This window comes from Crocodylus porosus, unplaced genomic scaffold (genome assembly GCF_001723895.1).
Source record: "Crocodylus porosus isolate Cpor-Errol unplaced genomic scaffold, CroPor_comp1, whole genome shotgun sequence".
In the NCBI taxonomy this organism is placed as follows: Eukaryota; Metazoa; Chordata; order Crocodylia; family Crocodylidae; genus Crocodylus; species Crocodylus porosus.
This window is the reverse complement of record NW_017728951.1, coordinates 34,833,758-34,854,296: the sequence shown is the minus strand read 5'-3', so window position 1 is coordinate 34,854,296 and position 20,539 is coordinate 34,833,758. Positions and strand designations below refer to the sequence as shown.

Genomic DNA, 20,539 nt, shown 5'->3' with positions numbered 1-20,539 from the left:
GATCTCAGCTCAGTGTCCTCAAGACTAGGCTCATCATGGCATAGCATTAATAGCATTCTTTAAACATTAACTGAGGAAAATAACTTAAACTTCTAACATCCAGCCTCTGCTTGGATATGCTCTTAGATAATGCTCTTATCATGAGCTGGACTCCAGGGCTCGCCAGTGCCTCACTGTGTCCTTTGGAGCTTGAGAGTACCCTTGTCTAGGTCTCTTCTCCTTTAGCTGCTGGCCTCTGGCCTCGATACTGTCCAGAGCTTCATACCCTGCCTTGGCTGCCTACAGGCTGCTTACTCCTTCGGGAGAACCACTCCCAATGCCACAGGTGTGGTAAAATCCCTAGACTAGGTTAACTTAAGATTCCTGCTAAGGAAGAGAGATGTTGACAATGTAAAAAGAAAGGTCTCTATGCTTTAGTTTGTCACTCAGTGACAGGAATCAATGAAGTTACAGAACAGGACTCAGACGATTGTACCATGTTACTAGATAAATTTTCAGAGTCTTCATCAGACCCAGGAGTCTGGATGACAGATATACAGCTCAATGAACAGTCAATTCCATTTAAAACTGATACAGGAGTGGCAGTTTCAGCTATATCTGATACCTGTTAAAGCCAACTTAGGGATAGGATCCTCCTTCCTCTCACTAAAAGTTACAGGGACCAGGTGACATTACCTTAAAAGTGTTGGCATCCTTTAATACAAAAATGACACTGAAGCAGAGAACTATAGACTAAAAAGTCTATGTGATCTGTAATCTTGCAGTGCCTTTGTTTGGCTTAGAATTTGTCCATTGACTGGATGAAATAGTGGACCAGAAATCCTTGGAGCAGTACTACAGAACCATCTTTTTAGATCTTGGAAAAACGTCAGGTGAATATAACATACCCCTAAAAGCTGATACAGTTCTATACACATTAACTATACAAAGATGAGTACCCTTGTCACCAGTGGACAAAGTAAAAGAAAAACTAGCACAAATGGAAGAAATGGGAGTAATCACAAACAATGAAGAACCTACTTAGTGTTTTAGAGTGGTGGTTATGCCCAAACCCAGTGGTAAGAGTAGGATATGTGTTGACCTCACACAGTTGAACAAATACGTGTGTTGAGAAAGACATTTTCTTCCTTCAGTTGGACACACCTTGGCTCAAGTTGCAGGAGTAAAGGTCTTCTCAAAATTGGATGCTAAGGAAGGATTGTAGCAGATTCTTCCAGCTGTTGAATCATCCACTTTTATTACTTCATTTAGATGATACTGATTTAAACAGTTACCTTTTGGAATTTCATCAGCTCCTGAATTTTTTCAGCTTTGGATGTTACAGATATTGGATGGCCTAGAAGGTGTTTTTTTATCATGCTGATGACATTTTGGTTTTTGGGACCACCAAGGCACAACATGATACAGACTGGATGCAACACTCAGAAAATTCCAAGAAGACAGATTTACACTTAATGAGAAGTGCACTTTTGCTACTTTACTCCCAGCTCATGTTTGTGGGACATTGGATTACACCACAAAGAATCCAACCAGATACAGAAAAGTTGCAGCTGTTAAGGGGTTACCAGAACCCAAGGATGTCTTAGAATTACACAGATTTCTAGGAATGACCACATATTTAGGCTGTTTTGTGCCAAACCTAGCAAGAATAATAAAACCTTTTAAGTGATAAAAGCATATGGCTCAGGGGTCCACTACAACAATCAGCCGCCCGCGAGATCAAACAAATAACTCAACTCATCCCTGATACTAGCTCAGTGTGGTTTGTAATGAGAAACATGTATTGCAACAGATGCTTCATCCTATGGACTTGGAGGAGTGTTACAATGTCAAAAAGCTGCCCATTAGAATCCTATTGCTTTTGTATGAAGAGTACATGCTTCACCTGAAGCTTGATATGCACAAATAGAAAACGAAGCACTAGCACTTACATGGCCATGTGAGCAACTCAGAACTTTCCTCATTGGCTTGACTTTTACATAACAAATGGATCCTAAATCGCTTGTGTCCCTGTTATGAGACAAACCCTTCGATGAACTCCCACCAAGGATCCAGAGATTTCATCTCAGCATGCTAAAATTCACCTACAATATTGTACATATTCCTGGAAAAGAACTGATACTCTTTCTAGGGCATGATTACAGACACCACTGTCTCTGGAAGAACTCTGCCAAGAACGAGATGCCACTGTTTACGTAGACCTTGCTGTGGAGAGGATATCCATATCTGTTGCATCGCAGATGAGGATTCAGGAAATTCAAGAAGCTGATCCTTTCTGTCAAAAGATAAAGAAGCCTGCTTAGAAGGATGGCCTCAAGTAAGATTCAAAGATTGTGAGCTGACAAGGTACCAACAATAGAAAGTTAATCTCCATATTGTCAGGGATTTAGCTGTGTTCCATAACAGAGTTCTGACACCTTCTGCTCTATGCCAGGATATCCTAGAGAAAAGTCATGAAGCTCATCAGGATACTACAGGATGTCAAGCCAGGGCTCGTCAGTCAGTTTGGTGTCCCTCCATCAATGATGACCTATAGAACTAGGTGGCTAGCTGTAAGGTTTGGGCTCAACACTGACCAGTCCCTGTAGGGTCTTATGATTGAATTACTAGCTTATCCATGGCTAAAGACCACTGGAAGTCGTGCTGGAAGTGTGCTGTGCAGCAGTTCCTTTAATCTTGCAGTTTCCGCCACTCATCCCCCCCCCGGCTGATTGGTCAAAGGGCCCCATCAGCCCTACTGCTTGTTGATCACCCCTGATGGCCAGGAGGCGAAACCCCTCATTTTAAATATGCTGCAGTTCTTGCTTCCCATCTGGTCAGCAGCAAATGGTGGGGCTGCCAGGGCCTCTCTGCTAATCAGCAGTAGGAAGCAAAAATGCAGCATGTTTAAAACCTGGAAGAGTTATGCTTACCTCTATTACTAGTTATGCTTACCTTACTATTACTGCCGTTACTTGGAGACGGCAGAGTTACAGACCAGCAGAGCCAACCCTAGGGGTGTGCAGGGCCTGTGTGTGTGTGAGTGGGGGGAGGACTGGCTGGAGCGTGAAGTCAGCAGTGTGTGGTAGCCGCATGGAGTGGTGGTGCCCTTGGCACATGCCAATGGCACTGTCCGCCGGGCCTGTATGGCACTATCCATGGGGCCCCTCAAAGCACCGGGCCCAGGGCAGTTGCCCCAATCCCCCTCACCCCCCAAGGGATGGCTCTTCAGACCACCATAATTGAGACTTATAATGGTGTTGAGTATATAACACACATCATGGCATACCTTCAGTTTTAAAAACAAATAATGGTCCACAATTTTCTGGAGCTGCATTTAAGCATTTTGCAGCCCAGTATGACTTTCAGCATATCAACATCGTCCACATTGGCCATGTAGTAACAGGGAAGCAGAACATGCAGTGCAGACTGTGAAGAGTTTGCTTCAGAAGAATGAAGATCTCTATAAGATCTGCCATTGATATACCATTCAACACCATCAGAGCATGGATGGAGTCCAACTGAGTTGCTTATGAGTTGACGACTCTGTACAACTCTACCAACTATAATAGATGACTTGGTTCCAAAACTTGTTGATGCACAGGAATTTTGTGAGAAAGATAAACTGATAAAGGACCATCAGAGACAGAATATAACACCAGGCATGACTCAAGAAATGTTCCTGTTCTTTCCCCACAGCAGGAAGTTTGAATTTCAGATGCAAGAGGACAAGGCACTGTCCAGGCTAGCAGGATATCCCATGTTCATTTTGGGTGGAGACACCTAGAGGTCTTCTCTGTAGGATTTGAGAGCATCTCCATCATATTCCACCTACTTAGTACACTAGGTCAGGATGTGCATCAGTTCCACCACATAAACTAGATTTATAAACCTATCTGCTTTAAATGAAAAGGCTTAATGATGTTACTGTTTTTAATATTTTCTTTTTATAGGGAAGTGAGTGGTAAAGACTCACAAGAGAATGATGTGTTTATAACCTCTCCTTTTGCGATGATTTTGCAGTTCTTTGGAAATCCTTCAAGTTTCTCCTGAGAAAGGGGGATGTAGTAGTAAGGGTTAACTAATTTTTTGAGGGCCGACAAGATAACATCAACAGGAAGTTGCCACCATCTTTGTGCATGTGTGCTAGCAGTTGGAATAAAGCCCTTTTTGGAGCAAGAAGTCTCCCTGTCTTTTTATGAGCTACAGGATTGCACAGGGCCCAACCTGAGGGTGCCTCTGGGTGCATCTTACCTTCATGGCTGCAGGCCATAGCAGCTTAGCAGGGCCCAGGTTTGTAGCCTGCCTGAGGAGGCATGTCTGGCTTCTCCTTAGGCTACACAGGACAGGCCAGGAGCACAGTTATGGGGACCTCACCATGCCCTGTTGAAGGGGGCAGGAGAGATGGTTCAGGAGCAAGGGGCACAAGCAGGGCTGGGGGAGGGCAGGGGGCTGAGGGTCAGGGTTTGGGTGGGGGTGAGTGGCTGGTGTTGGAACATTGTGTAGTTTGGGAGCTTTGGAGGGGGGTGGATTGGAGTTTGGGGGCGGCCTTGGGCCTTTGGGGAGGGAGAGAGGGCTTAGGGTTAGGGTCCATAGCTGAGATATCTAGGAATAGGGATTACAGACAACACATATTGATTATCCTCCCGCCCCAGGAATTGAGCAGGAGCACCAAGTTATTATCCTGTACAGGCTGCATGAGTGATATCAATCAGTATCAGCTCATTCTGGAGGTTTTGAAGACCCAGCTAGACAGAGCTTTGGCTGGGATGATCTAATTGGGAATGGTCCTGCTTTGAGCAGGGAGTTGAACTAGATGACCTCCAGAGGTCCCTTCCAACACTTTTTCTATGATTTATATGATTCTATAATTCTTTCAATGGTCTGGCAATCAGGCCTATCCAAGGGTAAATGATTCCACTGATGGGCCATCTCCTGCGCCCTGGAGTGGGGAGGTGAGGTGGGGAGGTGCTGAGGCCAGCCAACATCTGGGGCTGGGGGTGGCGAAGAGAGCACAGGTAGGGTGAGGAGGGGCAGGGGAAGGAATGCGGTGAGTAGCATTTCTAAAAGAGACCATTTCTTCTTTCTTCCTGTCTTAAGTCCCAGGAAATCCTGGGTGTGCCATTTTTTGCACCTGGGAGCAAAATTTCTGAGGCATATTGCTCCAGAATTTATTTGTGCACAGCATGCGGGGCCCAGTCGGAGCAGCCCGGGCTGGCAGGGGGTCAGCCTACCAGTCTAGGGCTGTTTTGATGAGGCTCCACATGCTGTGGAGGGGATGGCTGAGGCACAAAGGTGCTTCAGCGTGGGGGCTGCCTGCTGGCTAGCCCTGCACTGAAACACCATGTTTACTTTTCCTTTCAAGACCCACCCTCTGCCACTGTGTGATACAGGCTACTGGGTAACACGGATCTGTGGTCTGACCCAGTAAATGGCTGCTTTTATGTTGGAAGAGAACTGGTGATCAGGACTTATGGGTCCTATCCTTGCCTCTGTAGTCTTTGTTCCACAACTTACTCAACTGTTAATTAAGAGTGAGTTGCACCAAAGTCTCATTTGAAAGAATCTCTGGTTTTTATGGCCTCAAAGGCTAAGTACATACATTTGGGGAGGTTAAATCAGGTTAAAAATGGCTGCCCAGTTTAAACTTAGCTCATTTCAGTGCTGTGGGACCCGATTCCTTTCGCAACTCACAGTCCTCTCCAAGCCTCCCCGAGCCATCGACCGGGCCTCAGTGTCTGCCAGTCAGTCAGAGGCCCCTGGTGCTGTTTGCCTCATGCCAAAACTTCCCCTCCTGGCCCTGTGCCCTGCTTTGGGCACCAAGGGTTTTTCCAGCTCTCGGGGAGGGACAGGGGGGAGGGCACTGCTGGATGGGTTTACCAAGCCTTATGCCTGGGCCTTTCTTTTTCCGGGTCCTGCTCTAGGCTCCGGGGCTCTTTTAGTTCCTTGGCCAGGCCACACTGCAGGGCTCTGGATATATGGCCTACACCGAGGCTAACCTGAGCAGCTCCTACAGCCGGCTCTCTGTGTGCTGGTCTGCACACAGCTCCGTCTGCCTCCCTGCTGGGGATGCACACAGCTCCTAGAGCCTGAGCCCTGTGTGCCAATCTGCACACCACTGGGGCAAAGAAGGGATCCTGGTGGAGGCCCTTTTTGGGCACTTCCCTCTCCGATGTCCCTTGCTACCTTCCCTTGTGTGGCTCACGCCACTCCTTTTATACCCTCAGGCTTCACCCCCTGAAGTGCAGCACACCTGCAGCTTGCAGGTCCGAACTTGGTCCGGGAGCTCCTTGCCCCCTCCCTTTGGGAAAGGGGCAGTGCTGGCTCCCCCACAATTGGTGGATAGGCTCCACCAATCAGAATAAAGAATTCTCGAGCCTGGGACACTCCGGGGCTTGAGCAGGTAAGTCCACCACACACTTATGAACCTGGTCTCAGTGACTAGCAATCAGTATAAACCTCTAACTGTACAGAAGTTCCATGCATACAAACCAATCTAAAAACTGCAGACCCACTTTAAGATAAATCTGGATCTATGTAACATCAAACTTATTCAATTTAAGTCAAATCGGTGCATAGAACTTCTGTACGCTTTCCCTGTGCAGCCCCGGGGTTGGGAAAACCCAGCCACTGGCACCAGCCCCAGGGCTGCTCTTTCCACCTCCCCTGCTGGGCTATTGTTTCCTGCCTGGCCCCTTGCTCCCGCCCCCTCCCAGACCAGCCAGCTCTTTCAACTCCCATCCCACAAACCACTTTGGGTGCAGCCACTTTTATCAGTATTTGCTGCTGCTGGAGCAAAGCAAGTAAGTCCTGGCGCAGAGAGGGGCAGAAATGATGGGGGTGTAGGTTCTCCAGGGCCCTCCCATGGACCCCACAACCCCCTCCCCCAATTCTGCCAGATACTTCCAAACCCCAGCAAAACCCTGTGGGCTGCACCTGTGCCCCCATCCCATCCATGGGTCAGGCCTATCCCCACCCTGCCCCTCGCAGGTTGTGCTTGCCACCCCCACCCCTAACAGGCTGTGCCTCCCCCAACCAATCTGCCAGCCAACCCCTGATCCCCTCCAGCCTGCTGTAACCTCAGTCCCCCTACTAGCCCTCCCATCCTGACTTACCTGATATCGGGCAGCCATTTTGAACCATTTTAATTTCAATCTAACACCCCCAAAGGTCTGTACTTAGCTTTTAGGTCCATTCCTTCACTTTAATACCTACTGACTTCACTGGGTATGGCAATGGGTCGGACTGGGCCCTCTCTCCTTCAGTTCAGAATGACGACCTTTCTTACATTGAATCTTTCTATGCACATTGATGAAGAAAATTTAGTAACCTTCCTCATCTGAGGCTGTCTTAAAGTCCCAATCAAGATTAGGGTCACTAGTCTAGGTGTGTCACAACAATCTCTGTCCCAATGTAAACAGGCAAAGGTGGGAGAAAGTTCCCCCCGCAACATAAATGGGAATTATAAACCTTCCTGAGACAAAGGGTTAATAAACGAGCTGCCAGTGTCACCAGGGGAGTTTCTGGCTGATGCTGTAACCACTGTCTCATCCTTCCTTCCTGCGCTCTTTTTGCCACAAGTTATTTGGTTATAGCCATTTTGCTTCAGTGAACCAGACATGATGCAAAAGTTTCTGGACTTTGCTGCTCAGTCTGTGTTTTTATTTTTATGCAAAGTGGACAGAGAAAGGTGATTATTCTCCAGCCTGGATTTTTTCAAAGGTGACTGCTTCAGGCTTGCTGGTGCACAGACCAACCAGTCTGACCCTGCTATTTTCCGACGTCCCGGCAGTGTGTTGTAGGCGAAAGTGCCTTGAGAAGGAAAACTCCCCCAAATTCAGAATGGATGGAGCTGACAACAAGGGATGAGTTTCTATTTTGTGGTTTTAAACTGACACCAACAAGGGGAAATATGAGCACAAACGGTAACATTTAGGTTTGTGTCAAAGCTGGGGAATCCTGCAAATTGACATTTTCCCTTCAGGCTGTTAGTTCCCTCCCCTGTCTGCCTGTGCCTCTGTCTTGTTCCTTGCTTCTGTGGCTTTGTCTAGGGCAGTGGTGGCCCACCTTTTTGGCAGGTATGCCACTAGTTAACATTTCCCTCTTCCTCCCCCACACCAAGTGCTACCCTGATCCCTCCCTCCTCCCCCGCCCCCGGCCCAGAGGCATGCCTGGTAGAATCTGCACCCTGGGGTGCCAGAATAGCATCAGAAGATACAAGTCTCTGGCCCTCCGGAACAGACTGGCCACCCCTGTCCTATTACCTTGCATTGCTTTGGCTTAGAAATTAAAAGAAAACTCAGGTAAAAAGATTTCTTGTAAATATTTTAAAGTGTGGAAGACCAATGCTGTGCACTATACTTGTGCACAGCGTCTTTGATGAAGGAGTCTCAGGGCTGAGAGGGTGGGGCGGCAGCTTCATGTCTCTTACCAGCTGCAACAGGTTTATTATTTTATGGCCACAGCTGCAAGAGGTGTCTTTACCCTGTGACAGGCTTAGTTGAGGCCCCTAAAGATATTTTCGGTGATGGGTTTTCCACGCGCCCAGTGACGGTTCTGGGGCCTACGCTTCCCATGGGACAGAACAAGCAGGGCACAGGGATGGAGCAGCACTCTGGTATCTGGAAAGCCTTACGAGGTGGCACTGGCACTGACAGAACGACTTGCACTCTGCGTGCCAGAGACTGTCTGATGCCCCTCACTGGGCAGCTCCTTCAGCAAAAACGCTCTTAATGTGGTTGCTCCCAGTCACACCCTCTTGGCTCATGTATGCAGTACCCTCGCTGTCTGGGCTAGTCCACGGGCCAGTGTGACCAAGTGTTGCTGAGCGCTGGCTCTGGGGCGGCACACAGTATCCCCGGTATCTTGGTCTCAGGGCTTCTTGTAGGGCACTGATATCGGAGCCCTGGTGTCATGCCAGCTTGTGGCCCCACATCTGGGGCCACTGAGGGATTGAGGTGCCAGACAGGGTCAGGAGGAACAAGCAGAGCGTAGGGCCAGGCCAGCTCAGGAAGTCAGGGGATCAATCTGAGTCTGGGGTCTATTCTAGGAACAAGCTGAGTCAAGAAGCCAGGAAATCAAGCAGAGGCAGAGAGCAAGCTGGATGTAAGAGCAAAGCAGTTTAGAGTCAAGTGAAGCACTGCTGCCCAGACCCTTCCTCTTTTGGGTCAGGGTTATATGGGGAAAGTGGAGGATCAGCTGACTCTGGTTGGCTCCAGTGCAGAGATGTGGAGCAGAAAATTTTCCACGGGAAATTTTCCATTACTAAAAATTCATCATTTCATAAAATTCATTAGTAAAAATGAATGGATGCCAATACCATATTAAGCAAGCTTGGCAGTTTCAAAGTTGTAATTAATGTTTTTCAGGTGATTATCCTTAGGAAGTGAGTGAGAAAGCACATATATGTTTTACCAATTTGTAAACAGGAGGGTAAATACAGTCACATAATAATCCAAACCAAAAATCAAGTTATAAATTCACCTAATTGGCTTTGCAGGTCAAATCAAAACCAAAGCACGGTATATCACGCACAGTTCTTTGGGTGTGCTAAAATTAGTGTTTCAGTGTAAACTGTAAACAGTTTTCAGTGCCTTAGTTCTTTTGTTAAATTTAAACAAACCACATAAGGGAAGTAGATGCTATTGTGTATTGTCTTTTCATTTTTAAAAGTATTCCGATAAAAATAATTTCTTTTCACATAAAGTTTGAATGTATTTGAATATAACATTTAAACCACATTAAGCGTGCTGTATTTAATTATTTTTCTTAATCAAATATTTCACTTAAAATACTTGTGGCTATTGGGACATAAAATTAACATGGGGGTACTTTTTTAGTTTTGTTTAGTAAATATAAGTCAAATAAACATGCCAAATCAGGTCATGATCTATTTAGGGCATTGGAAAATTTTCTGGAAAATCCACATCTCTGCTCCAGTGCCAGTGAACTGGCAGAGGCTTAGGCCCTGCTGGAGACTCCAGGACAGCCTGGACCCACCTGTGGGACCAGCTATTAGGTGGTAGGTAGGGATGAATGGCTGTGCTGGTCAAGCTGAGAATCTAGGTTGATAATTGAGGTTCAGGGTTGTGGCCTGATACCTTAGCCTGCATGTAATTGGGGGTGCTTGTGCTGGAGGGATCAGTGCAGAGCAGCACCAGGGCATGTAGTGCTGCATGGGGGGTGCCCTGACCTGTTTCTGGAGACACCTGGCACAAAGGACTTGTTGAAGGGCAGTGATAAGGCTGGTTTCATTCTTGTTTGGGCGTGCTGGCCCTGGTGTGGGACTGCTAGGTTGGGCTGGGCCAGGGCAGAGACGTAGCTAACTAGTTCTGCACCCTGGGCAAATTCCCAACCTCCCTCTTGTGATGAGAAGGGGCTGGTCAGTCTTACCTTTCCTGGGAAAGCAAAGTTGTGTCCTGCATGCCACCCCAGAGACCAGGAAGCAGAGGCTGATGCAGGACTATTTCTGCCTAGACCTTGCCCACATCTTCCACTCCCTACTCCTTCTCCAGCTATCTTTCCTTTACTCCTAGCAGCACTTGCATATTTTACACACTAAGAGCATGTGCCATGTGTGCTGTGGGTTGGCCACTCCTAATTTAAATGATCCTTGGAAGCCCAAACAGCTTTTAAGGAGTTTAACAAAGCATTCACCTCCACATCCATTTTGGTGCACCTGGATGCTACCAAACTGTTTACAGGAGAACCTGATGCATGAAGCTGTACCATAGGATTACCTTACCAGCTGGATCCTTAAAAAAATGGCATATGCCTACTATTCCTGGGCATCAATGATATTTGGGGTAGTTATTTGCTATAAAAGCAGCTTCTGAAGAATGGTGGGACCTTTTGGGTGGGCCTGCTGCCATGCCTGCACTTTAGATTTGCTGAGTGGTCTGCAAGCTGTTCCATAGATTTGCCACAAAAAGTTAGCTGTTTTTCTCTCCAGACATTCTGCTCCTGGCTGCCAGACCGAAATAAATCTTTCAGGCTTGTATCACTTTTTTATTCAAGTCCAGCTCGCTAGGATGTCTCATCACACATTTTCCATAATGTTTTCTGCTTCACAGCACCATTGAGCACCAGGCATCCCTCAGTGATCTCAGCAATCCCTGCACTTTTAAAGGTGGAGTCTCAGATCAGAGGCACATTGCTTACAGACATGTTGCTGCTCATACTTGGTACATAACCGATGCATGAAGAGGGCATCTAGATAGCTTTGGAACTGTAACTCCTGTTTCTTTTATTCACCATGCAGCAAATCTTGAAGGAAAACACTTTACAAGAGAGGGAAACTCCCTGGTGATCCTTTGGTACAGAGAGAACCCCAGCTCTCAGGCCGCTCAATGCCTAGCTGAATTGCTCCATGTGATCAGAGCTGTTTCAGGTGCCTGTTGATTCCAGTAGCCTGTTGACTCCATTAGCTTGTGGTTAAGACGTGCTTCTCTACTTCCGCTTTCCCCAGGAAATAAGTGCAGCAGCTAACCAAGTGATTCACAGTGGAAAGTTTAAAAAGCAGAGTTGGAGCAGTTGAAGGCTTTAAGATGCCTGGCAGGCCAGCCAGATCACAGACAAAAGCAGAAAAGCCGGTTTCACTGGATATAGCTTTTGCCAGCTATGGAAGTCACTAAATCTGAGTGCAGGTATGTTGTCTGCCTTTTTATTTATTTTGGAAACAGCTGGTTAGCTGCTCGTCCAAGGAACATGGCCTCTGGTGACCTGACTTAGCAATTTGTTTTTATAAAGTTGCTTTCAAAAAGTAGACGCTTCAATGAAAATGTACCTCATGCTTGTGGTGTTGGGAAAAGAAGCAAATGAGGGAAGTGCACAAGTTAATTATGTTTTTTGGCTTAAGGGGAGAAAAGGAGTCAAAGATGCAGGTTTCATAGCTGTTTGATTTGATATAGCTCTGTCCTCTTACATGCTTCAAGTCCATTTATACTAGCACCTGATGATGTAGGCTGTTGCCTACAAAAGCTTCTGAACAGGTTAGACTCTGAGGTGCCCTACCCTGCCTTCTCTTTTAAGTGATCAGATGTGTAATGTCCTGGCTTTCATTCTGTGTTTTTTGATGATTTCTCTGAGTTTTTATTTTTTACAGTCATCTGGCTACTGAGTAGCTAGAGGTATTCTGTATTTTCCTTGGTGCTGGAAACAGCGTTTCATTGATCATTGGACCAGACCTTAGAATTCCCATTTTTCAGTGTTATTCACCTCTGCTGCTCTGATTCAAGCAGCAGTAAATCAGTGAAGACTTTCTTTTCTAAGTAGGTATTTGTAAGCTATTGTATTTCATTAAAAGAGAAAGAAAATGCAATTTACCTGAAAATGTACGTGTGGGAGAGGAGATGTGCCTGTTTAATAACTGCCTGCTTTGTAGTGTGCAGAAAGGCTTTTCAAACAAAAGTAAACAGGAACGCAGGTAAGAATCTGAGAATGAATCAATGATTTGCTGGAATGTGGCAGATTTAATCCTGCTATAAACTTGTGCAACTCTGCCTTTACTGGAGTGACTCCTGCTCAGTATCTGAATTTGATGTTGCTGAAGAACCAAGCACCTTATCTTAGCAAAAGATACGTGTCCTTTGAACAGTATGTAGCTCTCTCTAAGTCTGCAATGTGTCTTAAAGGCCACCTTCTCTTGCTTGTAGTGTGCAAGATAGAACCTCTGTCAACCAAGACGGAGCCTTTGGTGCGCTGTGCGAACACGTAAGAATCATTCTAGTCCCGAAATGTTTATGATTTGAACAGAAAGGACAAAGGGAGGGAAGGGAATTGCACATAGCAATATTAACTGTAATTTAACTAGTTCCTTTCTTTTGGAATGACTGAACTCAAACTGCAGACTCTCTACATAACATATAATTCCTACTTTGAATGCTGTAAATAACTGAGCAGGCCAGAGGGAAAACAGGGAAGAGCAACAGAGATCATTAGGGGAAAGTCCAGGCTGACTATATGAAGAAATAAGGGAAAGTCCATAATATAGAATATGTTGAACTTGGGCAAATAGTATTTATCAGGAACACTATAACTGCCTACACAGATAGCTAATCCGTAGGATGGAATTCTCCCCTGCCATGTCAGAGATGCATAAGCTTTCTTGAGCCCAGAATTTGATGAAGTGAGTCTGGGGTCTCAAAAGTTTATGCATCCCTGATGTAGTTTATCCATAAGATGCATCTCTACCCAGCTAACTATTCAGAAAGCTATATACAACTGAGAGAGGGAGAAAAGGAGCTAATATGGGTAGACAGGGGGCCAATATGGGTCATCTTGATAGGACTGGTCTGTGTAGATCCAGTTTATTTTTTATTAAAATCAATCACAGTGGGTGCATCTACACATGTGCTTTAATGCGCAGCAGCCTATTTTACTGTGCATTAAAGCATTGCATAAAAAAATTAAAATATGCTAATGTGCAGTAAAATATGCTACTATGCATTTAAGCATCACTAAAAAAAAGGGTGCACTTTTTGTATTGTGCATTAGGGCAGTGTAATGTGCATTTATTTAGTATCTTAGGGCATTTTTACACATGCATGCACCACAGCATGGGTGCTTTGAAAAGTGCCCAGTGCTGCAACACATGCAGTTGTATAAGTGGCAAAATATGCATCAGTATACAGAAAATGGTGGGTAGTCTGCTTTTGAACTAAAACATGTCGAAGGCGTTTTAGTTCAAAAGCGCATTGCCACCATTTTCTCCACACTGTCGCACATTTCATAACTTATACAACTGCGATCAACGCAGTATAGTGCGCATCAGCTCGCATGCGGAGCAGACTCGATTAATTGAGTCTGCTCCGATTTGCCAGATCTCCGGTGCGTCGCAGCATGGAAAAGTATGTGTATAAATGCTTATATTAGAGGTACTAAATTTAATGTGCATTAGGAAAAGCATTATTACACATGTAGATGCACCTAGTGATTCAGTTCTTGAGGCCTAAAGGATTTTAGCATCAGATCTTTGATTGTTTCCCATAAATTTTTCTTGTATCAGTCAGATAAGTTCTTGTTCTTTTGTTTTATCAGTCAGATAAGGGCAAGGGCTGCTGTAATGTGGTCTCACAGATTTCATTTTGAACATGGGGAAAATCTTACCAGTAAGTTTCACTTCCCCTTTGTTACCTACTGCCACTTTCTAAATTACAACACTGGGCCTAATATATATATATATTTTTTCCTTTCATGTCCTTTTAAAGAAAGGTTTCTTTTATTCAGACTTCTGATCTGTCGTTATCAGACACAAAAATAGTCTATAAACTCGTCAACAGCAAACAGTCCTTAGTAGTTGAATTTTAATAAGTAGAGAGAGGTAGTTAGCCATGTTAGCCTTAAGGTGGTCAGAATGCAGGGTGCATTTCTGGGTTAACTAAATAAGAGATACAGAGAGAGCACAAGGTTTTGTGAACCCAAGTTCACTTCTAAGGAAATAAACTTGGGTTCACAAAACTTTGTCCTCCCTTTCTCCCCCTATATATATAGCTATATAACTTAGTTAGTCTATAAAGGTGCTCGGCCTTTGACTAAATTTTAATGACCAAGATCAGTACTATGGTGGGATATAAGGACTTTGGTCCTTTTGAAAATGTATCAGTTATTTAAAGTATAAAGAGCCTCTATTCATGGCCTCCTAGTGCACTGACCTGTCCAGGCAAATAATTATCTTCCAAAGAGAAGATGGTAAGCTTGAAGGGTTTGGAAGAAACTGTTAGGAGATAGTAGATACTACTGTAAGGAAATATACTCAGGTCAATCTGGATAAGGAATAGATTAATTCAGGGGCCTTAGTTTGCAGTGCAGTGCATCTTCCTCAGGGCTGTTGGAATTAGCAGCAGACTAAATTGTAGCTTCTGTTATGAGGGAATGGTGTTTACACTTAGATTTATATATTGGAGGCTTTCTTACATAAACTCAACTCCTGAGATAAAAAGATTAAGATTATGTTTTAGGTGAAAGGGGATGTGACTAAGACTGTTTTTCCAGTTCTTCAACCCAGATTAGATTCTTGCTGTTGGTTTTTTTTTATTATGGCCACAATGTAACCCTCCGGAGTGCAGTGATTTACTCCAGCAAGCAGAACCTAAGTAAACTTTATCCCACATTAGAAGAATAGGTTAGCTATATAAATTATTAGGGCAAAATAAAAGACAAACAACTTGTCTATTATCAAATAATTAGAGCAGTTCAGTTTGTAGGGAGCCCTTGGGCAAGTTATTTCAATTCCTTGGGCATTAGTTTCCCCATCAATAAAACGGGTACAGCAGTATTGACCTCCTTTGTAAAAGTGCTTTGAGACCTACTGATTGAATACTCCAGATAAGGGTGAGGCCATATCTTCATTACTGGACCTGACCCACCCTTACTCAGGGGATCATGCTGGGTCCCATTGAACTGTAAGTATTAGTGAGGTTTATTTGCTTTAATAAGCATTTGCTAAATGAAGCTTCAGAAATGGAAAAATACCTAAATCTGGTGCTCTCTGTGCACTGTGGTCATGATAGTTTTTGACACCAAGGCATCTAATATATTTTGTGATAAAGGGATACCCTTCAGAATCCCTGCTAAAGCTGAGGCCTCCCTTAATGAAGAGCTGGCTTTGTAGAAGGCCTTCAGTGACTTTCTTCATCGAGCATGATCTCTCTCAGTGCAATGTACAGATCTGTGACAGCTCACCAGTGGGCTGATATCAAGCAGTGTCCTCCTACCAGGGCTAAATATAAAGTCTGACAAATACCCTTCCCACTCAGTTATGAGGAACCTGTCCTTCCTGTTTATTTTGTATAATGGGGTCCTTGTGTGCCTTCTGCTGAGTTACTGTGTTGCCTTCATTAATTATCTGTTAAGAAATCTTGGTGCTGGTGAGACATGCCAGACCAACAGTCCTGACATGGGTGTACACAACACGAGGGCTTACTTTGCCCTAAAGTGAAACGGTATTTTTTAAAAACCACCACTTCAATTTAGGAAGAATTAAACCTCTGTATTGTGTACAACCCCCCTAAAACTTCTCAGAGGTGTTTTTACTTTGCAGCAGCCCCAAAGTCATTTGCTGCGTCCCAAAGTCATTTAAGGTGCATTATTTAGGTTAGATATCAGGAGGCGCTACTTCACAGTCAGGGCGGCTAGGGTCTGGAACCAACTTCCAAGGGAAGTGGTGCAGGCTCCTACCCTGGGGGTGTTTAAGAGGAGGTTAGATGAGCATCTTGCTGGGGTCATTTGACCCCAGTATTCTTTCCTGCTATGGCAGGGGGTCGAACTAGATGATCTGCTCAGGTCCCTTCCGACCCTAGAAACTGTGAAACTATGCCGCCAAAGGTGCTACAGTGGGTGGAATTAATGTGCAAACAGCAATGCCATTATAGTGGTGCAAAAGGCATTTAACTCACTTTAAATCCACTTAAGTGTTGTCTACAAATGCTCCTAAGGTGAAGTCTCCTAGTTCTCCACAGAAGTAGTTTGTTCACGCTGCTTGGCCACTGTGCCTCAACCCTGATTTTTAGGCTTTGACTTAATCTGATACTTTATTCTCTGTGTCTATGTGAACCTTGGCCTCCCTGTTCCAGTGGTCAGTGATTTGGATAGTGCCAGTCATATCCCACTAAGAACAGTGTTGTGGCCATCAGTACATTCCAGGTGGGTTGGTGAATAGTGGTGAGAGGACAATTACATTCTTCATTGCCTACTACAGGTGTTCTTAATCAAGGTGCTGCAACACCCTGGGGTGCCATGGCAGCCTTTTAAGGGTGCTGTGAGGACAATGGTCAGCTATGCAAACAATTGCATGATTCACAAGAGAAACCCAGAGATTTTAAATAGGAATCTATTATATCAAAAATATTCTGATCCATGGTGATCTTTCCGAGCTCTTTACAACACAATTGCTCTACTATTTTTCTGCAGTCAAAAAAAGTGGAAGCAATGAAGTGACTTTTTCTGGTGGTTGCTTTGAGTCTAACATGGGGTGCATGGAGTCTAAGCTATTTGCTGTTCCCAGTCTTTGTTTCTGCAGCTTGCTTTTAGCCATGTGAATTGTAGAGTGGGAGTAGCATTTGCTGCTCCTGGAAGTTGTGTGGGGTGTAAGTAACTTGTGGTGGGGAGGTGGCATTTGACATGATTGGGGAGGGGGTTGGTGTCTGTCCAGTGGGGTTGGTGTGTGGGGGAGGGGGAGGGAGGAACAGGGGCTAAAATTAGCCTGGGAAGGCTGTGGGGAAGGGTAGGAAGAGCACAGCCTCAGGACTGGGGAGAGCGAGAGGGCTTCCCCAGCCCCAGGGCTGTGCTCTGAACGTCTACAGGTTAACCTGTTCCCAATCTAAGTTAGCTTGCCTCCTCAGGAGAACCAACCTTAGAAGAAGCCTGCCATTTTGCGGCAATTTAAACCACCCAGAATGCTGGCACAGATGGGCATTTAAATTGACCTAACCCTAGTTAGGCTGATCTAGATGTAACAGCTTTACATCCCCTACAAAGGCTGCGAACTATTAGCCTACTAGTGAGAATCTGGAAGTGAAACTGAGAGGCAGGATTGAGATGGGCAAAGTGCAAACAACAGGACACAGGCTGCATAGCTGTTCACAGGCCAAAGTCCTCACATGTATTTTAATCTCATGACTTCTAAACTGGTCACTAAATTTGGCAGGGGGGGCTAACTCATGATTTTTGAATACTTGGGTTGGCGGCACTGCCTTTCGCATCTGGAATAGCAAGTAAAAAAGCTGGTTGTAGATATTCTGCATGCAAAGTCATAATGTGTTAGGCTGTATGTTAGACGCTCCTGCTTTAAAGACTAGAGAAGTTGGGGGTGTGGCTAGGGTAGAGCAGGGCCTCCTGCAGAACTTGGGGCCCCTGGGCTCCAGTGGACATGGCCCTTGGCAGCAGAAGGGCTGGTCCAGCAAAGTCTCACTCACCCTGAAGTTGCTGGCTCATTTGCCACCTCTGTGGCAAGTGGCCCCTTGGCCTGAGGCTGCTTGCCCTGCCACCTCTGCTGCTGGCCCTGCTGGTTTGTGATTGTCAGTAAACTGGCTGAGCCCACCAAAGCCTTAAAATTCAGTGGATGGCACTTGTGTGTCTGTCTGCAGCATGCTAACTCTTGATAACTACTGTATTTACTAAAATATAAGACAAAGGTTTTTTTCCCCATTCAACATGGGGGGGCGGGGAGCACCTTGTCTTAGATTCAGGTATAAGGTGGCTGCATCTCGGAGTCAGAGTTGGAGCCACAGCTACTACCATCCCCACCACCTTCCCACTATAGCTTGCTCTCCTTCCTCTGCTCTGCACTGCTGCTTACCTTCTCCTTGCAGCTCTGGCTCTTGCTAGGGCCCAGCTCTTGCTGGGGGCAGGATACATGGAGCCCATGCTGCCTCCAGCCCCAGCCAGAGCTGCTGTCACTGCTGTGTGATCAAGCTGGGGCTAGAGGCAACATGGGGCATGCAAGCATTGGGTTGTATGTAACCAGGGGACCAAGTGAAAGTGGGGGCAGGTGGCAAGAGGCAGAAGTGAGGCCACTTGACTGCCCTGCTGCCTGTCCTATCATCACCTGCCCTGCCGTTGCTCCTTGCCTGCTTGCAGCAGTGGTAGGTGGTGCTGGTGGGGGGAAGGGACAACTTTAAGGCAACCCTGCAAAAATTAAGTTCCAGACAGGGAAATTAAAAAAAATATATAGTTTGTTTTCCATGTGAAGAATCTAATTATTGTTAAATTCAGAATCATCTTGGATTCGGCTAAATATGGTATATCCTGTCAAATCTAGACACTTGGGGAACATTGTAGGCATCAAGAGGCAGGATTTTGTAGAAACTGTACAACTGGAAAAGCCTGATTTCACCAGTCCAATTAATATGATTATACAGGTTTGGAGTACAGGGCTGACGGAAGGACCTGAGAAGGCTGAGGGAGGAAAGCTGGATATAGGGGCAAAGACTTGGGGGACAAGGGTGAGATGCCAAGATCTCCATCTGCCTGGAGCAGAAAACGGTTGTTCACTGGGCCTTATTTTAGGCTATTGAAAGCTTCTTACTCCTTTACTCCATCCAGTGTCCCCACTAGCTGTGCTGTTGTCCACAGAAGACAAACAAGGATTTAACCAGTCCAGTCCAGTTTGAAAGACTGGAGGAGAAACAAGCAAAAGTTTGGGAATGAAAGTCAAAAACCAGGAGACAAGATGAGGGTTAAGGAACCAGGAGGCACAGCAGCTACAGGCTTTAGTATTGACCAACCTTCAGTAAACTGCCACAAGTGGGCTTCAGCTTGATCAGGGGTGGGCAAAATATGGGCCATGGGATATGACTAAATATGTCCTACCAATTAATTCTATCGTGCCCACAGGCAGGTGGGATGGGTGGTGGCCCTGCACTAACCATGCTCAGGCCCTGGCAGCTCTGGCTCCAGGCTCTGCTGGTACCGCAGGGGGCACTGTGTGGAAGAGGGCTCGCTCGCCTGCCTGGCACTGTGCGGCCCTGGGGGAGCCACACTTGGGTCCTGGCAGCTCCAGCCTCTGCTGGCACTGCGGGCAATACTGGGCAGAAGCAATCCCGGCCCTCTCACCCAGCTACATGCAGCAGGCCCTGGCATCCCTGGTCAGGCTGGGCCAATGGTGCCCTGCCTACCTGCAGCTTGGGAGCCTGTGGTCATGCTGAGGGAGGTCACAGGGAGGCCGCCCGAATGCCCAAAGCCCAAGCTGGAAATGAGCTGATTCTTTTTTCCATTGAATGTGTTCCTTTGTTTTTCTTTAACCTAATTTTCAATATACAAGAATAAGACTTTATTCTGAGCTGCTGTGCAATCACCTTTATATAAACTACTCAAAAAAACATAGATCAGGGCAAAAATTATATTTTGAAATAAATTAAAATATGTTATAGTAGATCTTTGATTTTTAGCATGTTTTGTTTTTTATCTATAATTTGTTAAAACAATATCTTCCCCATTAATTTTATGTGTGTGGTTTTCAACAGCTCACCAAAACTCATTAAGTGGCTCTCGGGCTGAAATAATTGCCCACCCCTAAGCTAGACCCTACAGCAAGCAGGAGTAGCCTGCCTGGCATGTCTCTGTTGTCCAGTTCAATGCAAAAATGGGATTCCGAACAGTCCTCTTAACCTTGTCCTGGCCCTGACCGTACCAGCTAGGTCTACCTCACCTGGGTCCCTGCAGCAAACACTGCGCTTCTATCCTAGTGAGCCCACCATAACTCTGTGACACCTAGGGACATATGGCTTGGCATGTATCTTCTCTAGTAGTAAGTCCCTGCTCTCATAGAGTAAGTTGTAGCTTTCAAAGGATTTTTGCAGAGCATTATTTCCCCTTTTTTACATAGCAAGCTGAGCATGGGGACCAGAGTGACTTGCCAAAGGTTGCCCAGCAGGCAGTGGCTGAGCAAGGATTATCTGACTCTCACAAGTCCTAGCTCATGACTCTCATGTTAAGCATCGAAGGCCCATGCAAATTATATAGTATTTGCATAGATTCATAGATGCTAGGGTCGGAAGGGACCTCAATAGATCATCGAGTCCGACCCCCTGCATAAGCAGGAAAGAGTGCTGGGCCTACATTA

At 45.7% G+C, this 20,539-nt stretch overlaps 1 protein-coding gene across 1 annotated transcript in view; it reads left to right on the top strand.

The window, feature by feature from the left end:
- The first annotated feature begins 11,173 nt into the window (after nucleotides 1-11,173).
- The window catches only part of WDFY4 (WDFY family member 4), a 285,936-nt gene continuing 276,570 nt past the window's right edge, over nucleotides 11,174-20,539 (top strand). The window contains exon 1 of the mRNA XM_019556081.1: nucleotides 11,174-11,624. Coding sequence (XP_019411626.1) covers nucleotides 11,599-11,624 — 26 coding nt within the window. The 5' untranslated portion in view covers nucleotides 11,174-11,598. The remainder of the gene's footprint in view (nucleotides 11,625-20,539) is intronic.